Source organism: Poecilia latipinna, unplaced genomic scaffold (genome assembly GCF_001443285.1).
Source record: "Poecilia latipinna isolate Pla-1442-1.1 unplaced genomic scaffold, P_latipinna-1.0 Scaffold399, whole genome shotgun sequence".
Lineage (NCBI taxonomy): Eukaryota > Metazoa > Chordata > Actinopteri > Cyprinodontiformes > Poeciliidae > Poecilia > Poecilia latipinna.
In genome coordinates this window covers 181,098-193,962 of record NW_015113015.1, presented here as the reverse complement: position 1 = coordinate 193,962, position 12,865 = coordinate 181,098, and the positions used below count along the sequence as shown (strand labels likewise).

Genomic DNA, 12,865 nt, shown 5'->3' with positions numbered 1-12,865 from the left:
TGGAAAAGATTGGCAATCCTTGAACCCCTCCTGACCCGCTCCTCTCATAAAAACACACTCCTGACTGCAAAAGTAAAATATTAAAAAGAAAAAATCCAATTTCAACACAACAGTTGGCTTAGGGTTAGCTGCAGACCCCTTTGCACACCTACACAGCTTCACTTACTTACAAAACTTACAATTTTACCCAGATTTTACAAGAGATCACTGTAGTTTATATTCTTTATTTATTTAGGTTCACATTGTTTAAATGTAGCCACCATTAAAGCAGGGACAGCTCTGCACACGAAGAGCCTTGTTCAAGTCCCAACTCCAGCACAAACCCAACTCCAACCCAACAAACAACACGTGGAGTGCATTCACATCATGCTCCCACCAGATAAAAAAAAAAAAAAAAAACATTGTGGAATGTAATATGACCAACGTATCTAAATTCTGTTGATAAGTGACTAATTTCCTTGTTAGTGACTGGCTGATGTTATCGCTAATGGGATTTTTAATGCGTTTCTATTTGCGGTCAGCGAGAGCTGGGATAGCGAGCCTCAGAGCACTCAGTGAGTTCAACGGGTTTTCAAGCAGCTGCAGGAACTGCAAACAAAAACAGCATTTTAGTCTAAAATAAAGCTAAAAGATTTAAGGTGCTGCTAGTGGAGGCTCTCGTTATTTATTGCATGGTGTGATGACAATTTTCTTGACCTAAATGCACAAATGTTTCACACGTCGTGAGGAAGAAGAAATACTTCACCCAATACAAGTATTTGGAAAAAGTGCTCAATAATAACCTACATTTATGATAAAAACAATTTTTTCCTCCTTTTTTTAAATCTTGTTCTATCTGCTAACTAGACAAAAACAGTCTGCACCTCATAACTAAAGTATGGTCAGAAATTATTGGTGCTGCACAGATGTGTGAGCACCAATATCAGTCATTATCAGTCATTCACCCGCATGAGCGGGTGAATGACTGATATAGACTTGATAAAGCGCTATTCAAGTACAAGCCATTTATCATGTCTATGGCAAAGGGAGCTCAGTAATAAGGCTGACTGTATCACCCTCCAAAAATAGAAGCACCTCTCATCCTGTTGTCCTCTTTTGGTGTACTAAGGTCAGTAATTATCTCATGAATGACTCAATTATTCTAAATCTTTCATTCCATCTGTATTTAGTCTTCTAAATATTGGTCCTAAATAATTCTGCAGCTGCTCCTCTATTGTTTGTGGAAGCCCCCATGAGTGTAATTTTGATCTGTCTCTGTTATTGTTAAAGCCTGACCACTGACCTTAACTGAGATAAGTGAAGCATGCCATGGTTTAAATGTTTCTCTGGATTCTTACTGATGTGGTCTTAGAGCAACTTAGGTTTGTAAAAATGATTGATACAATTAACACTACTGAATTAATTCTGTAAAAATACTCATTTACATAAAATCAATACAAACTGAGCCATTTTCATCTCCAAAGTTACTATGGAGCTTTGCACTTCAATGCTGCAAACACATAAATTTTAGCCTCTCCTCAGCCTGCAGCAGCCCACTTGAGCTTTCAGGGCTGGGAATGAAGAGTGCGTTGCTGGTGGAAGCTTAAATCTTCTTTAACGTGTTAAGCACATCCAGCAAAAACCTTCTGTGATACTTGTTAGTCAAAAAGACAGAAGCAAAGGTCAGAGGCATTTACTGGAAAAGCCAAAAGATGTCAATAAGAAACGTTCAGCTGCAGAGAGGGGTCATAAAAGCTGAGCATAAGCACAAAGCCGTCGAGGCATTTTAAAACTGATGGTCTTGAGATTTACTCAATATCAGTAAAGCTCTTATATGTACACTGGTGCATTCCTACACTTACTGTAATAGTTATAGTAGCTAATATCAAAAACCGTCCAAATATTAATAAAATGGACAAAGACTGAAGCGGAAAATTAGAGCAGAAATTTGTCAAAATCTGTGGCATTTTACTCAGAAAATATGATGCAAATTCACCAGGAAGACAGAAAATGAAAAATGTGGCTAAATACATTAACATAAACAATATTTTTCCACATTTCATTTTTCACTTCCAATCCTTTCTTGATTACACAAAAGCCCTGTGTTTTGTATATACTTATGCTGATCTCTAATATATCTAATCTGGAATGTATCCATCTGTCTCTTTCTCTCCCTCTGTGTTACTGGACAGATGCTTTCTGTTTTCCCACATCATGTTGATGGATAACATTAAACATTTACCCTTCTGTTAGTTAAATCTGTACTAGTCAAGGCTGAGAGGGCTGCAGCAACCACCCCGTCCCCTTTTCTTTCTTTTTTTTTTTTTTTACACACAAACGCACATCTAAATGAGCCTCTTTGAATTTGTGCTGCTCACTCTTTCGCCACTGATTAACCTACTTATACAAGTTTACTTTCTAGCTGTGTTTTTCAATAAGGCAGAGAGACTCTGCTGCATTAGCTGAGAAAATTCAGCAGCTAGATCAAATGAGCAAAAAGAGATGAAAAGGGAAGCTAAAGTTTATCGTCTAGACTTTGATGTCAAAAGAATATCTTTCAGTAAGTAGACTGATAAATGTTGGCTGACTTCAGAAATTTAGGTTTGCTGACAATTTCATCAAGTTTGGTTCAAAGTCAAAACTATTTAATAAAAAATGTTAATCTCTTTATAAACAAGTTGGGAAAAAGCGACTTAATTGACAGAACAACACACACAAAATAGACATTGATATTAGTAAAAGGATTTCAAGTTTTGTGAAGAAAGACATCAAGTTCTCCTTTCAAATTGAAAATGTAAGCACAACACAAGTGTTGAACAAAATACATGAAATCCTGCTTTCAGACTGAAAATGTGTGCTCTCGAATTATGGCAGAAAAATTCCCAATAGCACCCGGTATGACACTTCCATTCTATTGGCTGAGAGGTTGCCAGGCAACAGTACTTTTTTGATCCACAAGGGAGCAGAAAATGATTTGCAAGCAAGCAGAGAGGTTTGCAAGTGGAGATTTGATCCAAGCAGAGACAAGTTTTGAGTGCGAGGAGAAAGGTTTGCGAAAGCACAGTGAAAGCAAGGAGAAGTTTTGAGTAAAAGGATTTCAAGTTTTGAGAGCAAAAAACAAGAAATCTTGCTTTCGGACTGAAAATATGCGCTTTCAAATTGACAGAAAGATTGAGCATGCATTTTGGTCCACCTCAATCATCATGACATTATTGTAGATGTGTAATCTGGAAAACGTAACGTAAATGTGAACACAGCAGTTCAAACATATTGAGACATATATTTATGTTTTAGCTTAAAAAATGCTAATTTGTTGTGTATAAATGTGCAAAATCTGGTTCAAGATGTTCCTCTCAACTCCAACAGCGGTCTCCATCACTACACCGACATTTTTTCTAAACACAGACTACATTTAACCACTTTAATCTTCCACATCACACAGACAACCTCTCTCCGCTTCTTACCTGCAATGATGTCGTCCATCTGCTCCAACGCAGCTTCCAGCATGTGACTGGCCTCCGTTTCCATTGTGAGGGCAGGAAGCATCAGACCTAAAATACTCTGGTGTAAATAGAGAACAAAGGAAAGGAACTTAACATCTGACTTTATGTTTTATTGAAAAGCAGAGCATATTCAAATGAAAAAATAATTATATTAATACATAACCTTCAGGATAAATGTAGCAAGATAAAAAGGCAGCACTGGAGATGTAAAAGTTTCAACAAGCTATAAAGCAATGCAATAAAGAATTTATTTAGCCCAACTTTCTGTGGGTTTTGGCAAGCTAATCTTTGAGAATAGAGTAAGTGCTGCATTCTCACTACGGGCACCTGAGTGTGCAAATAACCTGGATCCAAAATCTATCAGTTATAGATGAGCTGATCAGGCTTTACCAGCTGGTACTGATTTCTGCTTTCCTTTGCCTGACCTGTTGATTCAGATTTTTTAAATTATGGAATATAAAAGATTTGTAGAATCCCCATGTCATTTCAATAATTAAATATAATAAAAATGTATCATAAAGACAAAAATGTGCCACAAGTTGATGTGTTTGCAGACTGAAAAGAGCAGGAGTTTTCACTTTTACTGCATTTATTTACCAGTGAAAAATGAGTAAAGAAGCAATAATTGACCTGCTGTTTGCCTCTTTCAGCTAGTCGAGAGAAAATTTGTCAGTTTCAATCACTACTCTGATTGTTGAATAACTTCAGTTGCAGAAGACACCTATTAATGAACCATTAGATTGATCTCTTACCCTCATCCTCAATTTCCACCCGAATGACCAGAAACTGTTAAAATCAAATTTTCATGATGGTGTAATTTTAATGACTTACCAACAGAGGTCAGTAGAGTTCATTAATTCATTCTTTACAAATTTCCCTTATATTTGATCAAACACCTCCATGCTGATTCTTTAAACACTGAATATTTTATTAAATACAAATACTGCATGAAAACATAGAATCCACATAACACCTGCAGCAAAATCATCAGTTATCCAAAGATTTATTAATGTAGGAGATATTCTCCACCTGTTATCGCTGCATTTGGTTTCCCCTCCAACTTCTGCCACACTGTTTTTTTTCTGCCATCCCCTCACTGCCTGCCACTCATGCCTTTTCAGTCATCACTCCTTCAAGGCGCTCATCCCTCTGTCATGCTGTCAAGCCAACTTACTAACAAATAGGCAACTGCGTGCAAATCGAGGGGAAGGGCGGTGATGTAATCTGTGGATGCCTTGAGAGAACAAACCCCCTACATAGCGGACTAATGTTCATCTGAATTACCAGCAACTTTCACTCCATTACGATGGATGATGCTCCAAATAAAACACACTTTATAGAATTACAATATTGTGCTACAGTCAAGATTTGTCAGTCAAACACACAAACATTAGCTGCACAGACAAGCGTATGCATTTAAGACAAGCCTCGTAATTCAATCATTTATTATAATAAATGCCTCCATAATATCAGGCCTGTTGAAACCGAAAATGACAGCTCCATTCAGACGTTATTACAGAATGACTCTGTTTAACAGCTCTGTGAAAACAGTTGACCATCAACACAACAATGTTGCCTTTGTTTCTGCAGCATGTGCCTGTATGTGAGGAAGTCAGAAAATTAGTTTTCTTGTGAGACTGCATAAGCAGGAGGGTGCTGATGATGCAGGATTTACAGTCTTGTTCCAGCACAGAGCTGACAGGACAAACTGCAAAGAGCAACAAATCCAACCAGTGTTTCAAAAACTGCACAGCATAAAGCATGACTGTGAGAAGTCTGCAGGCATTTAGTGTTGTCTTGTGCTCTTGGATGCATTATTCACTGTCAGGATTGTCTAATATATATATATATATATATATATATATATATATATATATATATATATATGACATTATCTCTTTTGGTGGGATGTTTATGTTTTTTTAGAATTTGAAAGAAAAAGAAAGCAAGCAAAAACAACAACTTCTAAGGAAATGAGCCAACAATGACGATGTAATCTTTTTTCCATAAATATTACCCACCTGAAAAACTAGTTTTCTTACATGACAAACTTACATCAACATCCACCACAGTGCTACATCCGAAACGTGTTCTACAGTTTACAGTAGCGCTACACGCAGCTTCCAGTACTTCAGAAGTTCAACAGCCCCGAGGTTCCTGTTCCAGTAGACGTAAAATGTTTCATTGTCATTTTGAAACCAACAGGATTTGCAACTCTTTCTGTAACAACCACCCAAGAAAGCAAGTCAAACATGTTTTCATACTGACAGTGCAGTTCATGACAACAATGCACGACAAATCAGCAACTCTGTTCAGAAGCTTCCTCACACACGCAAACACTCAGACACCCTGTGCAAACACCTGACGCCCCCTCTACGCTGCTTTAAGTGGGATAAGCTGCTAGCCAAAGAGCCACTAATCCCTGAACCTGCAGGGCAAGCACATATGTTGTCAGAAATCAACACCAGTACCCTGCATGCCTAGAGCATGAATACAAGCATCTATTAGTTCAGGAGTCTAGTGCACATATAAGTACTCAGCAAACAACACAGCACATCTAATCGGTATTATTATTCATAAAGATGCTATGTGATAACATCAAACATCTGCAAGGTGTCTGAATGCGGTCATATCAAGAGATCTGTTCCATTTACTGGCCTTCCATGAAAGAGCAGAAAACAAAGAGATAAATCCAGCGCTTCCTCTTTTCACCTCCGGGGCTCGTGGTAGTCCAGATATAGAACATTGGTGGACATAAACTTGAACAACATATGAAATCAAGTACTCTGCCACAACTAACCTTGAAAGAACATAAGCTAAAATATGAACATGGTAAATTAAATCTCAGTGGATTTTTTTAACTCCACTCTTTTCTCTTTTAAAATATATTTACAGGTACAATAAACACCGTGAGGTCTAATGTGAACCTTTTCAGTGCATGATGATTGGAATCACTATTAATTATCCTACACAAGCAAAGTAAAATATAGTCTCACATTTCTAGGCTGAAAACATTTTCTCATAACAAAAAAGAAAACACTATAATGTCCAGTTTGATGTACTCAAGTGTGTTGTGTTTGATAATGTTGTTCTACCTTAACAAGCACAAAACTCCATTGTGCAATATGAAACTAACTTTAAAAGGAATGTGTTAAAAAGATTTCCAAATTGGTAAATGGTGAAAAGACTGAATTCGTATAGTGCTTTTCTAGTCATACAGACCTGTAAAAGCCCATTACACTTTACACTTTTGAATTCAGCAAGTCCCTCCCGACCCCACCAAGGGACAAGCGTGTAAAGAAAATGGATGGACGGACGGACAGACGGACGGACGTTCACATACCGATGTACAGATTTGTAAGCAACTTGAGGTTAAGTGCTTTGCCCATAAGCATGAGACATGAAAAGGCTGGAATAGGACTTACAATTTTACGCTTGCAAGATATCTATTCTTTGTACAAGACCACAGTTACCTTGCAAACTGAAAATCATAAAAAAATAAAAACAAGAGTCTAACACCCAACCTCCAACCAATTGTCCACTTGTAATTACTCTCCAGAAAGTGAATAGCTATTGTATTTGACGTAATTAACAAAAAGTTAAGTTAATCTAATTTGAAAAATACGTAAAATGAGTTTTGCAAACTCCTGAACAACATGCCGTTTCTCCTTCATACAATGCAATATTGTAAAATGTTTATAAAAAAAAAAAAGTAAGAAACAATTATCCGTTAGCTCTTGTATTTCAATTTTCAAAACAAAAACATGTAAAACTAATGTAGAGCAGGCAACAGTACGACAAAACCAGTGTCAAATGCGGAAAAGCAGGACATAGAGAAGATATAGGAGGATAATTTCAGAGCTGAGTTTTTGAGCTTGCAAACTAGCTAAATTATCTTTCTGCGTATATCACAGTGGGTAGGCTCTGATATGTGAACCGTGACTGATGCACTGCTGTGGGGGGCAAGAATATAAGTTTAATGTGCCTCACAGCACTGCAAAGCTGTCTGCTGAGCTACTAGCTCTCTTTTGTCCTTTTTAGTCTCGTTAAAGTGCATCTGACTTGCCTTCGCTTTGCTTTCTCTCTGCTTAGCGCCCTCAGTGAAACGTGTTTCATGTTCATATTATCTCATTCTTTCCTTTGTCAGTGTTCTGTGTTAAACTCCAGTCAGTCCACTTGACGTCTGCTATTAAAGCTGTAATCTATTTTGCCCTCAGAGCGAGGGTAATGAACCATCACGCAAAACAACCCATGACTTCCAGTCAGTGATCACCATGAGGGCAACAGGAAGCAATGTAAACAGACTAACATTATTTTCAACTTTTAAAAATAAAAAAGGTTTGGTCGGAGGCTTTCGTTTGTTTATTTACTGACAAAAGTGGATTAAACTTAAAGATGAAAATTTTGAGAATTCTCTAAAACGCTGGATAAATTGATAGCACATTGCGGAGATGCTGCACAGTATAACTTTGTGGTCCTTGGATTGGCTCCCTTAAAGGAATCTTTTGTTATGGTCCTTAATTTAGTACCACCTTGAGCCTTGTGTTTTCTTATTGCTAATGCTTTGTTTGTTGTTAAGCAACACTTTTTTCCTTGCTAACTTTCCTTTTAACTGCAACCTGTGGCTCCTTTTGCCTCTACATTGGCTCTTACGGTTTCGACCAAAAATGATGTCGAACTTAACAGTTTTTTTTTTTTGTTTTGTTTTTTTTTTACATACATCTTAACACAGATAGACTTGCAGCGGTTTCTCCATGTGGTTCTGGTCTGGTTCAATATCTGCATAGAAACTGCAACAAAATTAGACTATTGTTTTTTGGTCAACCATCCATTGCCCCCCAATTATGCTCCAATTTGGGGACATTCAATAAAATTAACATGTTTACACTGCTTTAATCGTAAGATTTTCATGAAACTAGAACATAAAACACGTCGTTTCAATTAGCTCTTGCATTTAAGTAAACAAACACAAAATAGGTTTATAAAATGCATTTTATATGATATAAGTGCTAGGACCTAAGAGCAGCCTAGCATTTTAACAGCCGGAGCTGAGAGCTTTGTAGAAGCAGCTGCTTATTGTAAAACTTATATTTTCATTGTTTTAAAACCTCCAGATAGAAAAGCAAATCTGATAATTATACAATAAGCTTGGGCTACAGAGAAATTTATTTACTAGTAAGGCCAAAAATCGCTTTTTGCGTTAAAAGTTGTTGATCGCCAAGTGAAACAGCTGGAAATGCTTCACTGGTAAAATTTTGCTCCTTACCTCAGAGAAATCTAGGTTCTTGAGCAAATTCTCTTGATGGCACTTATTGTGAAGTTGTTTTGACAGCCAATTCAGTACAGATTGTCTCAAAGACACAGCGGCACTAGCAGAGAATTGAGAACTGCATTAATGAAAATCATTTTGGGGTGATTATTAAAGCAAATCGCTCAACAATAATGCAAGTTTTTTTTTTTTTTTTACTGGAAAACTGAGAAATTCATACAAAAAAGACCTAAGTGCATCTAGACTACCCAGAAATGACCCATTTTCTTTTGTAATATGATGTATCTTTGCAACCTGTCCATCATGAGCACTCTGACTGGTAAAAGGGAAAGCAAAGAGAAGAAAAAGCAATATTTCTTTTAGCCACTGCAATATTTAGATTCAATTACAAGGGATGCATTTTTGACATATCAATATATTAAAATGCAGATCCTACATTTCTAAATGTCAAAAGGCAGTGGGGACACCTGATGTATATAAAACTTTCCTGATGCAGTCATTCTGTATGGCTTGTATGGTCTGGAAAATGAAGGAGTTCTTGTACAAATCGTGGTTCACACTAACAATAGAAGCAAAACATACTGAGTAGTCAAAACAATAGTCCCCCCTTCCCCCAAACTGCCCTTGTTGTCATAAGAGCCTTCACAACACTTGATATAAGCAGTTATTGTGTCTAAAAGCTTGTGGGGATCAGAGCAAACATCACAGATGCTCCGGTCCTGGAAATCAGAACAGTCTCTGAGCTCTTCTGTCTTAATGTTGAACCACAAATGTGCTTTCAGACCGGGTGTTTCATGTCTGAGCTACGAGTTATAATTTGAGGAGGAAATGGATAAGATTACAATTTCACTTTTCAAGGGGGACAGGCTCACTGACTTGTCTGCATCAATGCTGCAGAATTGCTCCAGTACTGAAGAAGGATGTGACTGAACTGAATGGGTTTGGTTACGTACAAGTAAAAGCAAAGTAATTAATGATGATTATATCTTACAGCTGGTGAAAAACTCAGTTTCTCAGAAAATTTTAATGTTACAGAAGACCAATAAAAGAAATGTTTTAATACAGCAAGATTGGCCAAATGAAAAGTAGGCACAGAACATACAACAAATTATTGCATCTTTGGGTAATCAGACATCAGTCCAGTCCAAAGGGGAACAATATCCACTTATTTGACCGTTTTTACCCACAATTCCCACTTGGGCAAACTCTCCATCAATCTGCAGAAGTTTAGGATAGCCAGCATGGAAAGCTGGCACAAAGAGATATGCAAGGGAGCAAAAAAATCTGTCTGCTAATGTAAAAGGGTAATGGATTCGTCTAGACCTTAGTGGCTTTATGCTTCTTATAACTGGGCAAAATTTGATTTATGCCTTCTGAGGAAAACTGTACTCAACAATTTAAAACAATGCAAAGCAGCAGTGAACTTCAGTGACCCAAAGGAGTCAGGAAGGCGGCAGAAGACAGCGACCTTGGGAATAATAAAAGTACAGATTCAATACATTTTCAGCTGCACACTTGTGCATAAACTCCATGTCAGACAGGAGAAATCTACGGAAGAAATTTAGTGTCATTAGAATCAGATTTTTTTTTCTATATTGAATTTATAAAAAGATTTTTTTTTATTGTGCGCCATCATTTTTCAGTTTAAATCTGCCAGTTAAAATTTGCTTCTGCAAATTTGATACATGTCAGCACATTTTTGCCTTCTGGTGACCCAAGCCAAAGCAATCAGCACTAGGATCAAGTCGAGCAGCTTTTAGCCAATCAAATTACATACATTTGATCATATGTCACCAATGCATGAAAAATAAAACATAATTATTTATTTAATTAATTAATTATTTAAAACTTAATGGGATAAAATTCAGTATTATAAATTCAATGTCTAAAAAGAGTCTGATTCTAATGAGACAGAATTTCTTTAATAGAAGTTCCCTAATTTTGTCCATGTGAGTTTTTGCATAGTTTCCTCTATTCTGAGAAAACTATGCATTCACAAACTCTATTCAGTTCACATATCAATTCAAATTTACATTTTTGCCTCCAGGAACCTGTAAAACTGATTAAGTCAATAACTTTAGTCCAATTATGATTCTATACCCAATGTTTATGAAATATTAAATTAATTGAATTAGTAATAAATATTATGCATTTAAAAAAAATGAATTCACTGTTCATGTAAGCGTAATATAAAGTGAAAGAGCAGTGTACAGCTTGGATGCGTTACGAGAAATATGTTTTTTTTTCTACAGTTTGTACTCTAATTTGCCTAACAAGAAGAGAAGGCTGGGAACATTATTCCAGAACGCACCGACTCAGGACAAGACATTTGGTTACGCATGCACACCATATGCAAATCATATATTCATTTAAAAAGGGTTTACAGTTATGTAAGAATGTGAGGCTATAGCCGAGAACCCAACAAATATCTGCCTTTTAGACTCAGAATAAAAAATAAAGACTCAACAGGTTCAGCCTGGAATCTCACTAAAGTCATCACAGTTTTCACTGAAGTGAAGAACATTAAGTTTTAACTTCAGGTTCCCCATCAGTAGTCCGATGTATTAGTCAGTGGGAACAGGAAAAGCCAAAATCAGTCTGACCCTCTACGTTTGACAGGGTTGGTTAAACGTTAACACAGGAAAAGACAAAGGAGAACACGGCACGCACTAACACACAGACAGACAGATGAGCGTTGTGTGTGTTAGTTTACTGTTCCTCCTCATTTGGCTTAGCCTGTTTGGATTAGTGTCACCAGCTAGAGGCCGGACCTAAGCCCCCGAGGCCCTGCTGTCACACAGAGTAAATACAACTGTGTGTGCACGCTGAGCCTCGCCAAGCCAACAAGAAACACCAGATTCTTTGGCAATTAGCATCAATGCGACAGGACTACTGACATTTAAGAGGAAGATGCTCCTTCTGCCTTTTAGTAAAGACTGAAAATGTCCTTATTTAACAGCGACTGAGTCCAACTTTCACTTTTTTTTTCTAAAGTTACATCTCTTTCATTACACATCTTTGATAAGTATTACAAACAGATACCATTCCAAACAAAACGCTATAAAGCAACATAAGGGGAAATCCTACTGGCTTTGCAAGTAGGGATGTTAAGATTAAGCGATTCACACTGATACGGTAATGTGAAGGTGGAAGACACAAGTTCACTTGTTGAGCAGCTGTGAGAAGTTAAAATTTTGTATTTTAAATGTAAATGTATTGCTTTTCATATCCTAGTATCAATACAATGCAGTCCACTTGGTGAGATAATTCACACTTCTATTTAGAAACATAATTCATTCAATTATTAGATAGGAGGAGAGGTTCCTCTTATTGTCTTTGCTAAAAAGTAACGATTAGTGCCACTAAGGAAGACGAGTGAGTCAGAACGCTGAGCATTATTTCTACTTTTTTCAGACTCTCAAAATCATTTTCTACACTTGTCCAGATATTTCAGACAACATACAAAGTCTGTGAAAGGATTTACTCAAAACTGAAATTATGTTTGCTGCTCCTGACACTCCTGTGAACCAACATATGTTTTTCAAACCTTTTGAATGCTAGCAAAACTGATCTGCAGCAGACGTTTAAATAGCAAAGCAAATGTCTTGTCCTTAGAACTAAATCAAAATCAGTCAAGAATTTTCAAGAAAAACTTTGGAAAAACTTTAGAAAGCCTGGAGATCTGTCAATTAATACGACTTTGAAAGATTACAATAAAGTCTGGCTTGAAAACAAAGTTCAAAGTTCTGACATGACTTATGAATGCTCATGCATCATATAGGGACAAGAAGTCATGCAAAACAAATATTGAGCAGCTTCAACAGACTCAAATCATTTTTTGCAACAGCCAAGTCATAAAGTAGAGCAAAGTCTTTAAAAGCATTCTTAGAACCATGTTCAAAGAAAAACAAATCTTATTACTGTTGCCTCTCTGTGCATTCCTAATGTCTGGCATTAATCTAAATGCAATGAAAACAAAGCCTTCCAGTGCTACAAATAATAGAGTATGTTTGTTCAGCACTAATTCAGAAACTGCTTCCAAAAAACACAATTTGAAGATCATGAGACGCATGAAGCAGATGCACAAGTCAAACTTTTTGACCTGAGAGAAGAC

At 36.8% G+C, this 12,865-nt stretch overlaps 1 protein-coding gene across 3 annotated transcripts in view; it reads right to left on the bottom strand.

Moving 5' to 3' along the window:
- ppfibp2b (PPFIA binding protein 2b) overlaps window positions 1–12,865 on the bottom strand; it is a 73,658-nt gene that overhangs the window by 53,275 nt on the left and 7,518 nt on the right. For all 3 annotated transcript variants that reach the window (XM_015037252.1, XM_015037253.1, XM_015037254.1), the window contains exon 2: window positions 3,444–3,540. In XM_015037252.1, coding sequence (XP_014892738.1) covers window positions 3,444–3,525 — 82 coding nt within the window. In that variant the 5' untranslated portion in view covers window positions 3,526–3,540. The remainder of the gene's footprint in view (window positions 1–3,443; window positions 3,541–12,865) is intronic.